Raw genomic sequence first — 21,272 nt, forward strand, 5'->3', positions numbered from 1 at the left:
CACTTGGAAAGGTATATTTTTGTCCACTGCGTGCATGGTGGCTTTCGCAATGTGGTTCTGGAGGTAGTTAAAAGCCATTTAGGCTTCAGCCGAGAGGGGGAAATTAGTAGCTTTTAAGAGGGGGGCGAACCTTATCAGTGTATTGAGGGATCCACTGGGCGTAATATGAGGAAAACCCCTCAAAGCCTTTATGGCCCTGGGGATGGGGAGCTCTAACAGCGGGTGCATCCTGTCTCCACCATGTAGCCAAGGATAGCCAGACGTTTACTCAACATGCACTTGTCAGAGTTATAAGTGAGGTTCAGGGCTTTCGCCATGTGGAGAAAACTCTGGAGGTTGGCGTCATGGTCTTCCAAGGTATTGCCACATATGGTGACATTATTGAGGTAGGGGAAGGTAGCCTTCAACACATTCTCATCCACCATTTTGTCCATCTTCCTCTGGAAGATAGAAACCCTGTTAGTAGTACAAAAAGGGACTCTCTGGAATTGATAGAGTCGACCGTTAGCCTCAAATGCTATATATGGATGGTCCTCAGAACAGATTGGCACTTGGTGATGGGCAGCTTTCAGGTAAATGGTTGAATAGACCCGATACTGCGCAATATCATTCACCACGTCCGAAATTCAAGGGAGGGGGTATGTGTCCATGAGTGTGTACTGGTTAATAGTTTGGTTATAATCAATTGCTAGCCTGGACTTGTTTTCCCCTTTTACCATTACCACTTGCACTCTCCATAGGCTGGTGCTAGGTTCGATGATACCTTCGTCAAGCAGATGTTGTGTCTCAGACTTTATAAAATCTCAGTCTGCTGTACTGTACCTCCTGCTCTTGGTAGCATTGGGTTTGCAGTCTGAGGACAGATTTGGGAAGAGTGGAGAGGCTGGATGTGGGTTCTGATTTTAGTGGGCCTCTATTTAGAACCATTACAGGGGGGAGGGGACCAGAATACTCCAGCTCATGCTTTTAAGGTGAGACAGGAAGTCCAGAGCCAACAACACGAGAGCACACGATTCATCAAGTACATACAGGCGAATCTTACAGAATTCACCCCCCCCCCCCCCTTCAGATGACAATGTCGTTGAACACGCGCAGAATGCGAAAGAGACGTAAGGAATATGCGATAATTGGAAGAATACCTTTTAAGGTTGTATTTTTGCACAGTTCATGAGTCTATGAAGCTTTGAGTAGCGCCTGTGTCGATCAGGCATTTAATGGAATATCCGTTTACCTTCACAATCACTATGGAGTTGCTGAGCTGGTGAGGTCTGTCCTGATCTAGGACCATCGAGATTTGGTCCCCGGAGACTCCATGCTCCTCAGTTGAGTGGCCCCCACCGTCCTGGGTTGCCCTGGGTGGGTAAGATGGTGTCGACTTCGTGGCGCGGCAAGATGGCCGCCCTCCTTTCTCCAATGATGATGGCACCGAATTTGAATTTGGGTTGCGGGAAGATGGTCGCCGAGCCTTTTCCTCACTGCCATCCTTTGTTGGTGTGTCACACAGCAAGTGGGTTCAGATGAACTCAGGGCAGACGACTTGGGGCTGGAATCTGATCCGGGAGCGATGCAGGCCGCAGACTTCCCCTTGCGTGACAAACCCTCGCCCAATGCCCTTTCTTGCCACAACTAGACACACTGAATCTTTAGCTGGGCAACGACATCAGGGGTGCTGGCTCTTGCCACAGAAAATGTGCTCCCTAGCATGGGAAGCAGCAGCAGTTAGGGCTGGGGTAGCGGGAGAAGCCGTCCTTAGAAGGGATCACCTGGGTGAGCTAGTTCACTGGTTTTGAGGTTGTCATTCTAGAGCTTGGCCTGTTCCAATGATTTGGCCAGCTTGTTGTGGCTAGCCAGGTGCTTCTTTCCAGAGTCACTGCCTGATGTACCCCTACGACTAGAATGTCCCGGATTTGTTCTTCCTCACGAATGTGGCCTGTAGCTGCTTCGTACCTGCACTTCTTGGCAAGCATCCACAGATCCAGCAGGTAGTCATCGATGGTCTTTCCTGGCTGCTGGTGACATAGAGTTAGTTGGTGCCTCGCTAGGATCTCGTTCTGCGACTTCAGGTACCGAGCCTTCAATGCTTTGATGGCAGCGTCACATGTAGAGCTGTCCCTGATGACTGCATACCCTTTAATTCCTACCCTCTAAAAGAGTGTGGACCTCCTGAGTTCATTGGCGTGGAAGACACCTGTGGTCGCGTTCAAGTCGGGCTGGAAGCAGTCTAGCCAGGATGTGAACTCCTCAGCTATGTGGGGGACAGAGGGTCTACCAGGAGCATACTTGGCTTGAGCAGTGCTTCCATCATTTAGGGAATAAGCTGATAAAATTGTCGCGTGAATGAAAGTTCTCACGAGTGGAGGGAGAACAAACACTTTTATTAGCTTATAACTAAGGGTAAGGTCTCAGTAGTCTTCAGAAGGGTTCTGGGTTTAGGTGGGAAATCAGGGTTATAAATGAGCAGATGGGGGTGGAGCTGGGAGGTGGGGCCAGCCATTAGCACAACACACTACCAGTGAATCCCAGTTCACTGCAGGGAAGTATGCTGCAACTATGAGCACGGTGGTGAATTCTCATGGTTTATAAAATGGTCGACATCTGACCGTCACATATCTTCATGTTGTACTGCTGTTATAACAAGACAGTATCAAAAATCCTCATTTTGCCTGGGTTTGAAAAATATGGAAACTCTTGCTGGTTAAATGTTGCATCATGTACTTCACTGTGTAGCTTTCAAAATCTGGGTATTTTGTAGAGCAGCTTTGTAAATAGGAGATTTATCAATGTTGAGTACCTGAAGGTGTTTTTTGTTTAAATAATTTTTTTCCAAAAGTAATTTAATGTGGCTAATTTGACTCGTACAACTGTTTGACAAGATAAATTTGGACATTTGAGTCGAGATTTTATTTTGCAAATCACAGTCATACAGTTTAACACAGAATCATGCGGTCCACATTCAAGTGCTGTGATGCTGAGAGTCTGGGGCTATTTGTCCGAAGGCTTCCATGGTAAGTGAGTGAATGAGAACCTGAAAACCAGAGGCCTTCACCTGTGTTTTTCCTTGTCAAAGCAAATCATTTCAAAGCTTTTATGCAGTTGCTTGGATAATTTTCCACATGGTGGCATCTTTAAACAATTTGGTGTAGCTTTGAGAGGGAAAGTCTGATTGTAAATACATAGTCATAACAGAAGGGGGAGTCTTTACTCTCTTGTAGACCTATTGTTGTAAAATGGAATTGAATACAGTCTCCTGCAGATCCAATTATGGTATCTTTTAAAATGTTTACGTGTTCTAGTAATTTCCATTGTGATATACTGTATTTCTTACCATTTTAAGAAAACTGTATAAGCAGATTTTTTTCTGTTCCTTTTTCAAGTTTCAAGGTTCCTTTTATTGTCACATTAAAAATGTAGTATATTGTACATGATACAATATACTTCCAACTCTTGTCTGGCATAAGGTAAATAAAGAGTCACATTGAGCATTTTCCAGTGCCTCTAACAATAAGAGAAATAGAAGCAAAAACGAGTCCCTTCAGAAACACTCAGTGACTGTGGATTTGCATCCAGTGTCCCACAGTCTCTGCAGCCGTACAGACTGCAGTTCAAACCATCGGCAACCCGAGCTTCAGAACCAAATCTCCAATGCAATCATGAAGTCTTTGTGCCCGCTGCCCTCCGAGTTCCCTTCTTGCCCTCAGCACCCTCTCAAATCCTAGTTCTGATATGTGGTTCCGATGAGCCAATCTCTAGCAGCCAGCACCCTGCGTGAGTCCTTCCACTGCTAACCCATTGCTAGTCCCTACCATGGTCATTGTCCTCAACAGGGGGTGTTCTCCCTGTTTCAGGTGCCCTGAGCTGGTCTGCTGACCCCCCCAGAGCCTGCAATTCTTTGTGGTAAGCTGCCCAGCACAGGCACTGCAATCTTGGACACAAACCCCATAGTTTCAGGATTTTAAAAAAAACACTGTTGGCTCCTTTAACAGGCTGTAGAGCCTTTGGCATCGGGACTGACCAGTAGGACCTGCGAAACAGCACTGTGGCTCCGCTCCTTGCTCTCCTGGGTCTGTACTGCTGGCAGCGTTGCCATTATAGAAGCTCTGGTGGTGCTACAATTTTTTTTACTCTCTCCTGGAAGATAACAAACTGACGAACCCTCTGATATGTTACCTATCATATAAACGTGCGTAATAGTAGATACCATGTAAAGGTCAGCCCCTGCTTTTGTCCAAAAAATCTGGTATTTTCTGTACATTATGTGTAAAAGTCAACTCCCCCGCCTAATTTTGGCCCCAGCCACACATCCACCAGAGCTCCCAAAACCCTGATCGTGGATCTTTGTCTTGGCTGCCCATCCATCTGAGCTCCTGATGCCTCAAACGACACAGGTACTTATTGCGGTCTAAAGTGGTATGCGTTTAATAGACAGCTCCCTAAAAATTATCCCTAAAACTCGGCTATTACTCGATTATATACAGTATCTGATTCCTTTTGTGTGTGAGTAAATTGGCCCAGGTTAATCAAACTTTTTCTTTTAAAATATTTTTATTGAATTTAACATAATAATCCATTGTGGCTGATATGCCGCTAAATCGAATGAAACACGCTGAGACTGCAGGGCTCTGGAGTAACTACTGGTTTCAAATTGTGCATTAGAAGACCCACCCGGAGGCCCCAGAGATCTCAGCGCCCCAACAGGGTGGAAGTGACGCCAACTTCCGGGCCGCAGCTTTGCCTCGTTCTGAGCGTATCCATAGCTGCCGCTGGCTGCGGACTTACCTGCAGCTGCTGGCGCACTCATTGTGTGGGTGAGCTGCTACCACCATATACAAGTCATTAATAAAGCAAAGCGATATAATTAAAGTAAATGCATAATACAACAAATTTTAAATTTCATCCCTAATTGTTAAATGTGATTGTTTGTTAAAATGATTGTGTATAGATCAGTTAAATAATATTATAACCTCATTTTTTCTTAATATATCTAAAAAAAATAATCTAGGATAATCATAATTAAACTCCATAAATCCATTTATCTAAAAGGAAAAAATACCCTAAAACTCTAATACTAATCTAACTCGTCCCTCTAATCAAGGTTACAAGAAAACTTCAAAGATGGATCAAGTCATGAACTCCAGAAGACAGGCAGATCAGCACCAGAGCATCCAAATCATCTAAAACTGCCAATTGTGACAGAATTCTATAAATGGGCCTCATACTTTTTCAAATTATAACTTTTTATCTTTAATATTATACCTAATTTTCTCTAAGCTTAAATATGTCATTACATCATGTAGCCACTGTGCACAAGTCAGTGAGAGTTCATTTTTCCACTTCATTAAAACTGCTTGTCTGGCTATTATAAAGTTAAAAAGCATCAGCCTTGAGTGTGTTTCACTATGATAAGATTTTGCCATTGGCTAGGATCCTCACATTTACTGGCATCAATAGGCAATGGCTAGAAGGAATCCTGTTTTCAGTAGATATTATTCAGCTTTTTGAGTGCATTGTTGAGCTTTATAAAGTTATTTGATTTTCATATTAACATTCATGTTTATAGCATGAACTGTTAAATATGTCATATAATCAAATAAGCAATTGTTCAAATTCTGGTGGAACGTTTAATGAACGAAAAATTGACCTACCTTTCAGCTCTTTACCTATGTTTGAAAATTAAAGTCAGTCCTATGTTCTGCCTTTAATTAAGGGAGAGGTCATCGTCAAGTGGGCTGAGTCAAAATGGTAAGGCTTTGGCTCAACAGGCTTCGATGAGAACAGGTAAGAGGTGAGGGATAGTAGTGTTGAAGTAAGAAACACAGATAAGGGCAGGTTATGGAATTGAAGCTGGAGTTGGATGAACTCTGGATCATTCGGGGTGCAGAGGAAGTGATATACAGGAGTTGCAGGGACCCCATCACATCTAGGAGGCAGGAGGAGGGTAGATGGGTGATGGTCAGGTGAGGGAATGGGAGCAGGCAGGCAGTGCGGGGCACCCTTGTGGCCATTCCCCTCAGTAACAAGCATACCATTTTGGATACCATTTGGGGGAGGGGAGGACGTACCAGGGACAAATCATGGTGATCAGGTCTCTGGCACAGAGTCTGGTCCTGTGGCTAAGAAGGGAAAGGAGGAGAAGAGATGAGATGTAGTGATAGGGGATTCCATCATTAGGGGGACAGATAAGGGGTTCTGTGGAAGAGATTGAGTATCCCAGATGGTATGTTGCCTCCCTGGTGCTAGGGTCCATGATAGCTTAGATTGAGATCATGGCATTCTCAGGAGGGCGAGAGAGCAGCCAGATGTCGTGGTCCATATAGGGACCAATGACATAGGTGAGAAGGTCCTGCAAGGTGAGTTCAGGGAGTTGGGCGCTAGACCTCCAGGATTGAGGATTGCTACCTGTGCCATGTGTTAGTGAGGTTAGAAATAGGAGGCTAATGACACTGTACAGGAGGGAGGGGCTTCAGGTTTCTGGATCATTGGACTTTCTTCCAGGGAAGGTGGGACCAGTTCCAATGGGATGGTTTGTATTGAACTGGAAGGACTAATATCCTTGCAGGAAGGTTTGCTCGCTCTGCTCCTATGGGTTTAAACTAGATTTGCAGGAGGATGGGATCCAGAAGGCCAAGCAGATAAAGGAGTGGAGGAGGGAAAGGATGATGTGAAAGTTGGATGCACCATTAGAAGTCAATGGGTTGTATGTGGTGGGAATTTTCTAAAATACATCCATTTCATGCAAGGAATATTGTAGAAAAGGCAGACGAGATTAGAGCATGGATTGGAATGTGGAATTATGACATTGTGGCCATTAGTGAAACTTCATGGCAGGAGGGGTAGGACTGGCAACTCAATGTTCTGTGGACTTCCATTGTTTTAGATGCAATAGAATGGGGTGGGTGGGGGGGGTGAAATAAAAGGGGGAGGAGTAGCATTGCTTGTCAGGGAAAATATCACAGCTATACTCAGGCAGGACAGATCAGAGGGCTTGTCTACTGAGGCCATATGGGTGGAGCTGAGGAATAGAAAAGATATGACCATGGGGTTGTATTAAAGACTGCCCAATAGTCAATGAGGATTGGAGGAGCAAATATGTAGAGAGATAGCAGACAGCTGCAGGAAACATAAGGTTGTGATAGTAGGGAATTTTTAATTTTCACATATTGACAAGGACTCCCATAAGGTAAAAGGTCTGGATGGCTTAGAGTTTGTCAAATGTGTTTGGAAAGTTTTCTAAATCAATATATAGAGGTACTAACTAGAGAGAGTGCAATATTTGATCTTGTTTTAGGGAAAGAGGCAAGAGAGGTGACAGAAGTATGTGTTGGGGAACATTTTGGGTCTAGTGATCATAATGCCATTAGTTTCAAGTTAATTGTGGATAAGGATAGGTCTGGACCTCAGGTCGAGATTCTAAATTGGAGAAAGTTTGATTTTGAGGATATGAGAAAGGATCTAGAATGTGTGAATTGGGATAAGTTGTTTTCAGGCAAGGATGCGCAGGGTAAGTGGAAGACCTTCAAAAGTGAAATTTTGAGAGTTCAGAGTTTTTATGTTCCTGTCAGGATTAAAGGCAAAACCTTGGTTTTCAAGGGATATTGGGATCTTGTTTGGAAAGAGAGGGGTATAGCAGGTATAGGAAACATGGCGCAAATTATGTACTTGAGGTGTATAAAAAATGCAAGAAAAACCTCAAGAAAGAGATCAATAAGGCTAAAAGAAGACATGAGGTTGCTTTGGCAGACAATGTAAAGGAAAATCCTGATGGTTTCTACAGGTATATTAAGAGCAAAAGGTTAGTCAGGAGAGAATTGGTCCCCTTGAAGATCAGAATAGGGGGGGGATCTTAAATGTTTTATTCACTCAGGAAACAAGCAGTGAGTCACGAAACCTATACAGATTAAAGAGGAGGAAGTGTTTGCTATCTTAAAGCAAATAAGGGTGGATAAATCCCCAAGGGCCCTTGAACCTTGAGGGAGACTAGTGTAGAAAATGGAGGGGCTCTGGCAGAAATATTTAAAATGTCCTTAGCCATAGGTGAAGTGCTGGAGGATTGGAGGGTAGGTCATGTTATTCTGTTGTTTAAAAAAGGTTCTAAAAGTAACCCTGGAAACTATAGGCCGGTGAGCCTGATGTCAGTTGTAGGTAAGTTATTGGAGGTGTTCTAATACATTGGATATACAATTATTTGGATAACCAGAAACTGATTAGGGATAGTCAACATGGCTTTGTGCATCATGTTTAACCAATCTTGTAGAGTTTTTGAAAAGGTTAATAGGAAAGTTAATGAAAGAAAGGATGTGGATGTTGTCGACATGGACTTTAGTAAGGCCTTTGAGAAGGTCGCACATAGGAGGTTAATCATGAAGAATTCAGACTCTAGGTATTCACAGTTAAGTCGTGAACATGGTGAACTGGATTCGATAATGGCTGGCTCAGAGAAGCCAGAGTGTGGTGGTGGATGATTGCTTCTCAGACGGCAGGCCTGTGACTAGTGGTGTGCAACTGGGAACGAATTATTTGTTTCCGTTAGCCGTACATCTTTTTGTAAGACTGTTCCAAGTTTTCCGCAATGCAAAACATTATCTGTTTGGGGGACTCTGCCTTTCTTGATTAACATGGCCCATAAATAACACCATTTAATGTCATTTTGATATCATTTTCCCTCCCTCTCCTCATTGGTGGATTAACTACCACCCAGGCCCTAGGCTGAGCTTTAATAAGACCCCTCCTGACCTTGCCCCACAGCCCCCACCCTTCATTGAATAGAATAAAGTAAATTGTTCCATTTATTAGCCTTTGGGCATGATTCATTGTTTGGGATATTCAGATAATACCCCTGTAACTGTTGGGACATTTGTGAGGCGTTGATAACTATGACTTGAGCATGCAGATTATAAATAGAATGTGATAAAACTTCTCGTATACATTTTGTTAACAGAGATGGTGTAAAACGGTTGAACATTTTGATTTAGACATTTGATGAAAATTTGCACGAATTGATGATACCACCCTGCTGTCGCCTTTCATTCCAGGACACAATCTTAAACCTACAAAAAGTTGTTCCTAAAATACATAAGGCAACAACCTCATTGTCATGATGCCGTGATTATGAATCTGAAAATGGAGCGATACCAAGAACATAGAATGCTGGTTGATGAGTTGATTTCGGAGTGAAGATTACAAGTGTTAAATCAACAGTGGAAAGATTAAAAATTTGCCACTGCAGAATCCAAATTAGATTATTGATTTCCTGACAGCAACCTTTGTGTTGTGAACAGTGTCTAATAAACAAATGTCTAATAAACAAATTCAAACCAAACAAGCTGAGAAATCATGAACAAGAATCTAAACAATTAATCAGAGATAAGAAAGAAGCTTTCCCACAAACTGTGTTAGCAGGTGAATTGCCTTCAAATGATATGGCAGTTGCTGACTTACCTTCCTTCTGCTTCCAGTCATTGGCTCCAAAGATTTTGTAGGGCGCCGAGCTCGCCCTTGATGCCAGGATGGCGCTGTTGACGGCCGTGCCAGCCACGGCCATGGCTAGCCCGGTTTCGGCAGCCCCTTTTCCATTGTACATGTGCTGCTGCTCCCTGGTCTCGTTCTCTTCTAGCACTTGTTGCCACAGAGAGCCACCTGTGCAGCCATGACCCATTGCCTCTTGGCAATCAGCATGCGTTTAGCACACATGTAGTTCCTCTAGCGACGAAGCCCTTGTGACCCTTGAGAACTGAGACCATGCTGTGGTTGTGACAGTGGGTGCATTCGGGGGTAACGCTTGGCCACGGCGGTGGCGGCTTGGAGATGCAGGACAGGTGACAGACTTCAGACTCGCTTTTTCTTTGTTTGTGCCAACTCATCGTGATGTGCGATGGATGGGTGGTGACGTAATAACGTCGTCATGAGATGTAAACATAATCTCGTGGGGAGTCATGGCTGAAGCCTGCACTACAGTAAGTCCCTAAAAGCATTACTTGTTTACTTCTAAATGTTTATATGTTTGGACCTTAATTTAGATAACAAAATAGCATTTGTAATGAAAAAAATATTTACAATAATATTAAAATATCTCAGGCGACTTGGGCCCCTTTACTACCCTCAGGGCCCCTAGGCTTCAGCCTAATGGTTAATCTGCCACTGTCTCTCCTTTCTTTCATATGGTTGGTTAGATTCGGAAATATACTTTGTGAGGAAATCATTACCAAATATTACTTCATTGCACCATAATGTCATTGTCCTCCCGAGTCCAGCTTACGTTTTTACTGACAGTTGATTCGTTTGTTTCAGTAATATTCAGACCAACCTTACACATTTAAGAAAAATAACAGGTACTAAAAATTCTGAGCAATTAGTCAGCATCTATGGAGAATTAACAATTCAGTTTGTAAATCACTAATGTTATCGAATCGGCTGTAATACACACACTGCTGGAGGAACCCAGCATGTCTTGTCACATCCATAAGAGGTATCCAACATTTTGAGCCTTGGTCCTTTCTTGTTTAACTATTTAATCGGCTGCGGGTTACCAGCATTTTCTGTTTTAATTTCAGATTTTCAGCATCTGCAGGTTTTTTTAACTTTTACTTTCCTGTTTAATTTTCTAATAACTTGATATGATTTCTTCAGTAGATGCATTTTTAATTTGATTTGCTTGAACTTAAGTGCAATGGAGTCATAAAGTTAATTTCCACGTCAATTAATTAAAAGCACAGGCAAATAATTGTATAAAACTAACAGAAAATAACGATAGTAAGCCAGAGAGAAAATTTGTTGTTTCTACTTAGGATTAAATAGGAGGTAGATGGGAGGACAAAACTTGCTGATCAGGTGTTTTGACCCTACTCTTTATGTAAATATGATAAGAGAGTTAAATCAAATGGCTTTTGTTTCTAGGATTGTTTTTTAAAAAAAATGAAGTTTGACCCATTTTTAATTGAATTGTCCCCAGCCTCAGCAGGGTATATAATGCAATTTATTTTCCTACTTGATATGGAAAAATGACAAGGTTTCTATAGTTTCTGAAAGAAGCATTTAAGACAGTCTCATTAAATCTCTTTTTTTTTCTTTTGCAGAGACCCATAGAGCATGGGAGAGCAGAAGTTGTTTCTTACTCTAAGGTTGAGCCATCATAGATCCATAAATATTTTATCAGAGTTTCAGTTAACTTCAAGTATAAATTAGAAAGGAATGATGTTATTCAAATATTTGACTACACACAGTGTTAATGTTGGGGGATGCAGGTGGGTGGTTACCTCATGGGACAAATGGTCACCCTCCACCCAGGAGCCTTGAGTCAGGCTGCCATTTTGCCTGACTTATTACTTGGCAATATTTTCAGATCCTATCGTATTCCATCACTTTTACTCTCTGAAATGTACATCAGAATCTATTGTCGGGGACATGTCTCAAAAATCGTTGTTTTTCAGTAGCATTACAGGTGCAACATTGCTAAAAATCAGTTTTTAAAAATAAATAAATAAATAAATAGATAGATTAATAAATAAATAAATAGATGTAAAATGAAGGGGAAAAGTGAGGTAGTGTCTATGGTTTATTGCCCATTCAGAAATCTGATGGTGGTGGGGAAGAAGCTGTGTTTGTACATTGGGTGTTCATCTTCAGGTTTCTGTGCCTCCTTCCTCCTGCAAATCTAGTTTAACAGTGAGAAATGGGCATGCTCTGGAGGGTCCTTGAGGATAGAGGCTGCTTTCTTGAGACATCGCCTCTTGTAGATGTCCTTAACGGAGTGAAGACTAATGCCCATGATGGCTTTGGCCAAGTTCACAAGTTTCTGTAGCCTCTTCCTGACCTGTGCATTGGCACCTCCATACCAGACAGAGATGCAAGCAGTTAGAATGCTCTCCATGGTACACCTGTAGAAATTTACAAGAGTCTTTGGTGACATACCAAATCTATTCAAACTCCTTACGAAGTATTTTCACTGGTGAGCCTTCTTCATGATCACATCAACATGAAGACCCCAGGCTATATCTTCTGAAGTTCTTTATCCTTTCCACTCCTAACCTCTCGATGAGGACTGATTTGTATTCTCTTAGTTTCCCCTTCCTGAAGTTCACAATCATTTCCTTAGTTTTGCCAGCATTGAGTGCAGTGTGCCTAGTTACACAGTCATGGGTTTAGAGAGACCAGAGTAGTGGGCAAAGCTGGCATCCTTGAGGTGTTCCTGTGTTGATTGTCAGTGAGGAGGAGACATTACTGATTCACACTGACTGGTCTCCTGATGAAGTCAAGGATCCAGTTGCAGAGGGAGGTGCCGTGGGCCAGGTTTTGGGGCTTGCTGACCAGAGGGGATGATGGTGTTGAAAACTGAGCTATAATCGATGAAAATCACCCTGTTGTTCATGTTGCTATTGTCTAGGTGATCCAGGGCTGAGTGGAGAACCAGTGAGATCACATCTGCTCTGGAGTGATTGTGGCAGTAGGCAAATTGCAGTGGGTCCAGATCTTTACTTAGCTATGAGTTAATCCTAGCCATGACCAACTTTTCAAAGCATTTCATTTCAGATGTGAGGGCTACTGGGCGAAAGTCATTGAGGCAGCTCACTTGTTCATCTATTGTGCCCTTTTGAAGCAAATGCGAACCTCAACTGCAGCAATGAGAGATTGAAGATGTCCATGAACATCCCAGCTAGTTGGTTAGCATAGATTTTTAGTATCCTGCCAGGTACCCCATCAGGACCTGATACCTTGTGGGGGTTAACCCTCTTGAAGAATGTTCTGATGTTGGCTTCTGAGACAGATATTACAGGGTGGCCAGTTTCTGCAGGAATTCTCATGGGTACCATTGAGTTCTTCTTTTCAAAGCAAGCACCAAAGGTGTTCAGCTCATCGAGTAATGAAACACCACTGCCATTTATGATGTTAGGGTTTGCCTTGTCAGATGTAATGGCTTGCAAGCCCTGCCATAGCTCGTGAGTATCTGACTCTGTTTTTAGCTTCCTTTGGAATTGCCTCTTTGTAACTAAAATAGCCTTCTGTAAGTCAAACCTGGACTTCCTGTGGGGATCTGGATTACTGGCCTTAAACACCATCGACCTTGCCCTCAGCAGCTTGCAAATTCTTTGATTAATTCACAGTTTTTGCTTGGGGGACTGAGGGTAGCCCTAGTGTCCAGACTTGTCTCTCTGTGAACCCACCAAAGCTGATACTCTTCTCAGAACACCACCTGTCCAATTTTTTTCCTTAAGTATCAAAATTGAGCCTGCATTTACCAATTCAGCTGGCACTTTGTTCCACGCTCCTACCACTCTGTATGAAGAAGTTCCCTGTAATATTCTATTTAAATTTTCCATGGAACAGGAGTCAGGCATACTCCATAATGGCTAGATGATTCATTCTACCAGATTATTGTTCATATAATCATTCTATTTGCACAATCTGTTGTCAGCTCCGTAAAGTGAAACCTTTTTTCTTCCAACCTGTTTGAATGTTGGTCAAACTTGGGATTTCTATGTTTTGAGCTATCTATTGCCAGAGATTTATAAATGGTATAATTTTGTTAGTGTTCATTTATTTTTTTGTATATTTTTTAAAATTACTTGTTGAGGCTGGGGCTAAGTAACCTTGCAACCAGAATGAGAAAATATGACTTTGATGTACTCTCAGGACCTAAGCTCAAGTTTTCAATAATGATGTCCAGTGCATTATTAAGGATGTGCCAACCTTTTAGAGATATCAATAACTGGCAAATGTGAAAGATGGCTGTAATGGAGGATTAAAACCATGTACCCAGATGCTTTTTGCTTATGTGGAACTGACGACACTGGGTCCACACACAGGTCACCTTACTTTCAGAACTAGCAGATGTAATTAAACTCAGCCATGGGGACTTATCTGAAGATACACTTTGAAATGGAATTCCACTGTGAGGCCCAGGGAAAGCAGTTGTCAAATGCAACACTCTGAAATTGACGAATTGGTCACAACCTGTCTTGCTCGGGAAGTTTTAATAAGTCTTTGTATCTACGAGATAAACCAGGAAATTATAACATCCTGGTTCCATAATAATTAATCTTCTAAATTGTAGAATGTAATGTTCAGTTTTGATTTTGACTGACAAATATTAGAAGGAGTAGGCGCATGATTAATTGTTTTTGGGGTATATAAGCCTGTGGTCCTGCTGCTGAAGTTTAGATTCTCCGAGGGGTGGGAACACCCCTTGTCAAGAAGGAAGAACAGCCAGAGTCTGAGCAACGTCCCGGTCGGGGGAGGTGGAGAAGCTGCTACCAGCGCCCTGACAACCTACTCCAAGTGTGCAGTCGTTGCCTCGCTTCAGCAGTGGGGACCGGTCCAAGCATTGATAAGTATAGTTGGGAAGGGCTTGCATATTGTAGTGTGAAATCAGCTTTTGAATTAGTAATAAACATTTGTATAAACTGAACTGCTCTCGGTGTGTGTGTCTATTTTCTTTCGGTAGCTCAAACACTGTGACCAATCTAAAATGAACAAAATGAGAGGTATAAGTTTACCCAAGACAATTGGCGCTGCGAGCAGGGTTGGTCTCAAGATGTTTCGCCGAAAGAAAGAGGTGAGCCCTGAGCAGTTCTTGATTCCTGGATGGACTTCCAAAGACGATGGGTTTGGCATGTTGGCCAATACCCTGTCTTTGTTGGGACCACCCATTAGTTGGGATGAGAAGTTAGACTCATCAAGTGCACCTCTGGGAGAGCGGGTTGCCACTCTCCTTCGAGAAAGTAAATTTCCTGATAAAAAGGGAACACTGACGAATGGTTTTTGGTTGCTGGCCACAGCATTACGCCACTCCGTTCAGCGTGAAGCAGAATTAATTCAAAGAGAAGTAGAATCTCAGTGCAAAAGAAAGCAATTAGAGGAGGAGTTAGAAGTCCTGCGACAATGCTGTTCTATGATGAGCGAGATTGTTCGCACCAGTCAGGACAGAGCCAAAGAATGGGAAGATAAGCATGTCCAAATGATTTGCCGTAACATTAAACTCCGGCAGCAGCTCTGTGCAGATAAGGAAAGGCATGGAGTAGAATCCGATCCATATCGTATTCATGCCATGATAAGGAATGGTGACCATCCTGATGTAATTGAGGATTGGGATGGGAATATCTGGAATGACAATGGTAATAATGCAGATACTCCTCACCATGTGTCTAACATACTACCCTCTCCATCTGCTGTTCACGCCCGCCCTATAAGGCAGCAGATTTCCCAAACAGACAGAAGGGGGGATGATGTAAGGGTTGAGATGGAAGGGATAGATACCCCGATTTCCCATGTGGACCCAGGGGAAAATACCCAAACCCCTGCTTATGCTCTATGGCCTACTCCCTCTGTTGGATGGCCTCCACCTCCTCCCCTAGACTGGGTGGAGGACCCTGTGAGCCAAAGTGGGAACAGGGGTCGGAAGGAGTCAATGATCCGTGATTTCTCTGTAAAAGAGCTGGCTGCCATTGGAGATCGATTTAGGCAAAAAGCAGGGGAACATCATTCCCAGCTGCTGAGTCCTCCTGGCCCAGCTGTGCTTTCTGCTCCCACTGCTGCTTCTATCGAGCTGGCTTCTCCTGCTCCAGTTACTCATGATGAGGTAAAACAATAGGTTAAACAGGCTCTTAAAGATAACAATAGCATGTGGTCCTGGAAGCCCCCGAACCCTTCTGAAGCCTGAAGGTGTGGGCAGGATTCCCGTGTCTACTCCATCGAGACACGGCGCACACACGGGGATCCGCGGCCCTACATACCGTTAACAATCCACTGGGGTGGGGGTAATGATTGCCAATACTTGGCTTTGGTCGACACCGGTGCAGAGCACTCGGTGATTCCTGGTAATCCCGACCTCTGGACTGGACCGGCCTTTCGAATAGAGGGGTTGGGAGGAGCGGTCACCCTGGCAAAGGAAATAAAAGTCTGTGCCATGGTGGGTGATAGCCCTTCCCCTGTCTGGTTACATGCCCTGGTGGCTGCTACTGACGAGTGTATCCTGGGTATTAATATGTTGGCCGGTATGGCCCTTAATACTAGCCAAGGGGGATTTGAATTTGGAATTCGAACTATTACAAAAAAACTAGTAGTGGGTCAGGCTAAGTGGGATCCTGTGATGGTGCCAGCCCCCATGAAACCAGTGTGCATTCCACAATATCGTCTCCCTGGGGGGCAGGAAGAGATTACTGCCACTATCGATGCTCTGCAAGAAGAAGGGGTAGTGAGGCCCGCAACGTCGCCCTTTAATAGCCCTGTTTGGCCGGTCCAGAAGCCGGACAGCTCCTGGAGAATGACAGTTGATTATTGTTTTTTGAACAAACATGCCCCACCACTTGCTTCAGCAGTTCCGGACATTGTCACCCTTATTGAAAACATTGCTACTGGGAACTCAGGAACACGGTATGCAGTCATTGATCTCGCTAACGCCTTCTTCAGTATTCTTACAGCTGAGGACTCACAGGATCAGTTCGCCTTTACCTGGAAGGGGTGCCAGTATACCTTCACCCACCTTCCAGTATCGCCTTCCCTCTCAATTCACCATTATATTGATGATGTGGCCTCCTGGAGCCTCTGGCAGAAACAAGAGGGTCGCCGAGTCCCACTGGGATTCTGGTCACGTACCATGCCTGAGGCTGCCACTCGTTATTCTGTTTTTGAACAACAGTTACTAGCCTGTTACTGGGCCCTGCTAGAGACTGAAAGAATGACAGGTGATGCAGATGTTCAATTGCGACCTGCACTTCCTATAATGAATTGGGTCCTGGCTAATGATGCTAATCTAAAGATCGGGCGGGCTCAGCAGTCTTCTATTGTTAAATGGAAGTGGTATATTCAGAGTCGTGCGACCAGAGGGCCTGAAGGGGTGGGCCGCGTACACGAACAGGTGGCTTACCATCCCAGGTCAGGAACTCACTTATCGGAGGAGGGGGATGGTGGCTCCAGTCAGTATGCTGAGTTGAAGGCAGTCACTTTACCACTAGATCCCCATGATCACCCTCTTCGCCTGTTTACTGATTCCTGGGCTTTGGCTAATGGACTTGTGGTATGGATGCCTGATTTGCAAAAGAACAACTGGATGATACATGACCACCCAGTATGGGGCAAAGAGTTGTGGCAGCTGTTGTGGGATGCTTCCCACCATCGTGAGATAACCGTTTATCACGTTGATGCCCATACCAATATGGCGACTAACATGGCTCAACGTAATGCAGTAGCAGATCAGCTTGCCACTATCAGCTGTGCTGATACCGTTCCCCTGGCTCGATGGGCACATGAACAGAGTGGTCATCTGGGGGAGAAGGGATCAGCTATGTGGTCCCGTACACATGCTTTATCCGTCCATCAGGATGATGTCCGCATGGTCGTACGTACATGCCCAGAATGTCAGCTTGTGAAGTTCCATACCGTTCCACCTGGTCCGCATGGCCGAATAAAATGAGGTGCTCACTCAGCTGCGGTCTGGCAAATTGATTACATAGGCCCCATGCTAGACTGTATGGGTAAATATTACATCCTAGTAATGGTTGACACCTTTTCGGGCCTGGTTTTTACTTTTCCCACCAAGACGGCTGACCAAGCTAGCACTATCCAAGGACTAAACCATTTGATTTATCGTTATGATGTTCCAGAGGAGATTCACTCTGATAATGGCTCGCACTTCTCCGGGAAAGCAATCTGCGATTGGGCAAATGACAACGGTATTTTATGGGTCCACCATATTCCTTATTACCCGCAGGCTGCCGGGTTAGTTGAACAAATGAACGGCTTACTGAAGGAACAAATTCGTTTGGAAACATCACTGGGGACCCAGAAGGGATGGTGCCATGTGCTGCAGCAGGCAGTCGACAATTTGAATCATCGCCCTTTAAAAGGAGGTACACCTTTCCACCGACTTCTTCACGCTCCTGAATTACAGCCTATTCCAGAGGAATAACAGTCATTGCCCCCCATCCCCGAACTAGAGAATGTTGGACAAAAGGTATGGGTGGCACCACCAGGTAGTGGCCCTCCTGTAAAAGGGGAAATAGTGACACCTGCCCAGGGTAACACTCGGTGGGTAGCTATTGAGGGACAGGATGATTTAGTCTGTTTAAACACTGAACGCTTATGGTATCGTGAGTGACATGTGTCAGGCTTCTTTGTTCCAGGTTCTCCATTTTACACTCCTGGTGATCTGGCTTAACAGCTGCTTTGATGCCAGCAATTGGATTTGTAATGTCGAGGACGTTCCAAGGGAGTTCCCCGTGGGATACACGGTCCGATGCATTACACCAAGGAAGTCCTCGGTCACAAGCCTCAAGTGCAGCTTATATAAATATGTTATTGTTCAGCATGTTTCAAAATCTGTTCGTGAGCTCCAGTACCTGGGTATTGTGGCCAACAAGGATAATTTGAGCCTTGGTTGGAATCCTTTCTCATGGCTAACTGCTACATTTCGGGGAGTGGGCCACACTATCCTCCGTTGGTTGCTCGCGTCATTGCTTATCTTTGTAATTGTTGTTTTGATTTCTCTTTTTTCGCTCCCTCTGTACTCAAATACTGGTTAGGCCTCGCAAATGACAGATTGTGACCAAGGGGTGGAATGTAATGGAGGATTAAAACCATGTACCCAGATGCTTTTTGCTTATGTGGAACTGACGACACTGGGTCCACACACAGGTCACCTTACTTTCAGAACTAGCAGATGTAATTAAACTCAGCCATGGGGACTTATCTGAAGATACACTTTGAAATGGAATTCCACTGTGAGGCCCAGGGAAAGCAGTTGTCAAATGCAACACTCTGAAATTGACGAATTGGTCACAACCTGTCTTGCTCGAGAAGTTTTAATAAGTCTTTGTATCTACGAGATAAACCAGGAAATTATAACATCCTGGTTCCATAATAATTAATCTTCTAAATTGTAGAATGTAATGTTCAGTTTTGATTTTGACTGACAAATATTAGAAGGTGTAGGCGCATGATTAATTGTTTTTGGGGTATATAAGCCTGTGGTCCTGCTGCTGAAGTTTAGATTCTCCGAGGGGTGGGAACACCCCTTGTCAAGAAGGAAGAACAGCCAGAGTCTGAGCAACGTCCCGGTCGGGGGAGGTGGAGAAGCTGCTACCAGCGCCCTGACAACCTACTCCAAGTGTGCAGTCGTTGCCTCGCTTCAGCAGTTGGGACCAGTCCAAGCATTGATAAGTATAGTTGGGAAGGGCTTGCATATTGTAGTGTGAAATCAGCTTTTGAATTAGTAATAAACATTTGTATAAACTGAACTGCTCTCGGTGTGTGTGTCTATTTTCTTTCGGTAGCTCAAACACTGTGACCAATCTAAAATGAACAAAATGAGAGGTATAAGTTTACCCAAGACAATGGCATACTACCATTTTAAGGAGAACTTGAATGCTCTATTTGCTGTAGCCAATATTTATCTGATAAATAAATTCAAACATCATCTAGCTGTTTACAGGCTGTTATTTTAACTATATTTTCAGGAAATAAGTGCTTAAATGACTATAATTTGTTTTATGTCTTGAAAGGCAAAGTTTCTTGATCCTCAAAACGGGGTACACCAGTCCTATTGAAGGAAAATGTCCGTTCTGCTTTGGCATGTATTTTCATATCCAGCATTCAAATATATTAAAGACCAGATGAAAAATTAAAGTTCCGAAATATTAGCAGGTGCTGAACTGAATGTTAGCCAGGCTGGTGAGCTGCTTGAATTTTCAATGGAACTTTCTTTGTGAGATAGCTAATTTAATGTCATTGATAGTTTGTCTGTTGTATTGGTAAATACTAGATCTTTTCTAACACTGCAGATACTTTGGTCAAAATTCAAACTGAGTGTGGAACTACATTGATTAGTGTGATTTGTGATCGCTTTGAATTTCCAAATTGCTCAAAGTAAATCATCCAACTAAAAGTAATCTTGCTTTGCCGAGGAGGAGGAGGAGGAGCTTTCTTTTCCTTCTGTAACATCAGCAGCTTCTACTCCCAGACACTGCTGTTACACTTTTTCCAGTTCTGAATCAATGACCACTTGATTCCTCTTTATTTCTGTACTTTAGTTGCCTCATTGAAAAGATTTTTTTCTTGTAGTGCCTTTTACGAGTGCTCTGTTTCTGAAAGGAAACTATGAGATTACTTGAACAAAATCAACAGATCAAACAGTATCTGTAAAGAGAGAAACAGAGTTTCCAATGACTATTCTTCAGAGTTGTGAAATCTTGGATATGTAGTATTTTGAATTGCAGTCAAGTGTGTGGGTGAGGAAAACAAAGAGTGTATTTTGTAATAGGTTGGATTCTCAGAGGGATTGAACCACACTAGTGCTGCTGATTACAGAGATAGAGAGAGAGAGACAGAGACAGAGTGAGAGACAGAGACATAGATGCTACCTGACCAGCTGAGTATTTTCAGCATTTTCTGATTTGAGGTAAGATTTCCAGCACCAACAATTTTGGTCTTAATGCTCCAAGGGAAAGGTTTTTAGTAGATTATTACTGAACCATTAGTATTGTTTAACGATTTATTTCAGTCCCTTAGTATAATCTTGTTTCTCAGAGCACCATTAGGAATGTTGATTCTATCTTTAATATTACAGAAAATATGCAGGAAAAAATATTATTTTGATTTTTATTTAATATTATTGGTTTCTATTCAACACTTCTTGAACTTCATTTCCTCATTGTGAACAGAAGATATCTGAACAGTAATGTAAAGATTCAACTTTTCTGCTGGATGTCATAACTTTATCCAGTTATACTGACGTGTGATTCAAGCAGCCAACAGGGGGTAAAAGGAAAAATGCAGAAGCCACAATTTAAAAAAATCTTAGAAGTATAATACTTTGGTAAAAGTAGGGACATCATTTTAAATAATTTCCATTCACACTATTAATTAATGTGGGTGTTGTCTATGAAAAATACACTAATTTATATTACCAGAACCAAGTTATTTCATACAGCAATAAAACAACATACAGTATTTGACACATTGATGATCATGCTTAAGATTTTCCTGTGTTACAACAGGATATAGACAGGATGCAGAGTTTAGCGGAAAATTGTGAGGGAGGGTGTAAAACAGGGGTTCCCAAACTGGGGTACATGTACCCCCAGTGGTACATTTTCAGGGGGTACATTGGGTCTGAGAGAATAACCACGACTGTACAATACATGGTGTTGTAATCTGCAGTCAGATTGCACAATGTCGTGCTTTTTTATCCTTAATTTTTAGGGGTACACGGGAACCTATAAAAATGCTCAAGGGGTACAGAGGAACAAAAAGATTGGGAGCCCCTGGTGTAAAGGAAATAATTGTAA

General features: G+C 43.1%; 1 protein-coding gene across 1 annotated transcript in view; it reads left to right on the plus strand.

The window, feature by feature from the left end:
* tpd52 (tumor protein D52) overlaps positions 1-21,272 on the plus strand; it is a 214,075-nt gene that overhangs the window by 101,275 nt on the left and 91,528 nt on the right. Inside the window, exon 9 of the mRNA XM_069921156.1 lies at positions 13,115-13,126. Within this exon, the coding sequence (XP_069777257.1) occupies positions 13,115-13,126 (12 nt within the window). The remainder of the gene's footprint in view (positions 1-13,114; positions 13,127-21,272) is intronic.

Source organism: Narcine bancroftii, chromosome 2 (genome assembly GCF_036971445.1).
Source record: "Narcine bancroftii isolate sNarBan1 chromosome 2, sNarBan1.hap1, whole genome shotgun sequence".
Lineage (NCBI taxonomy): Eukaryota > Metazoa > Chordata > Chondrichthyes > Torpediniformes > Narcinidae > Narcine > Narcine bancroftii.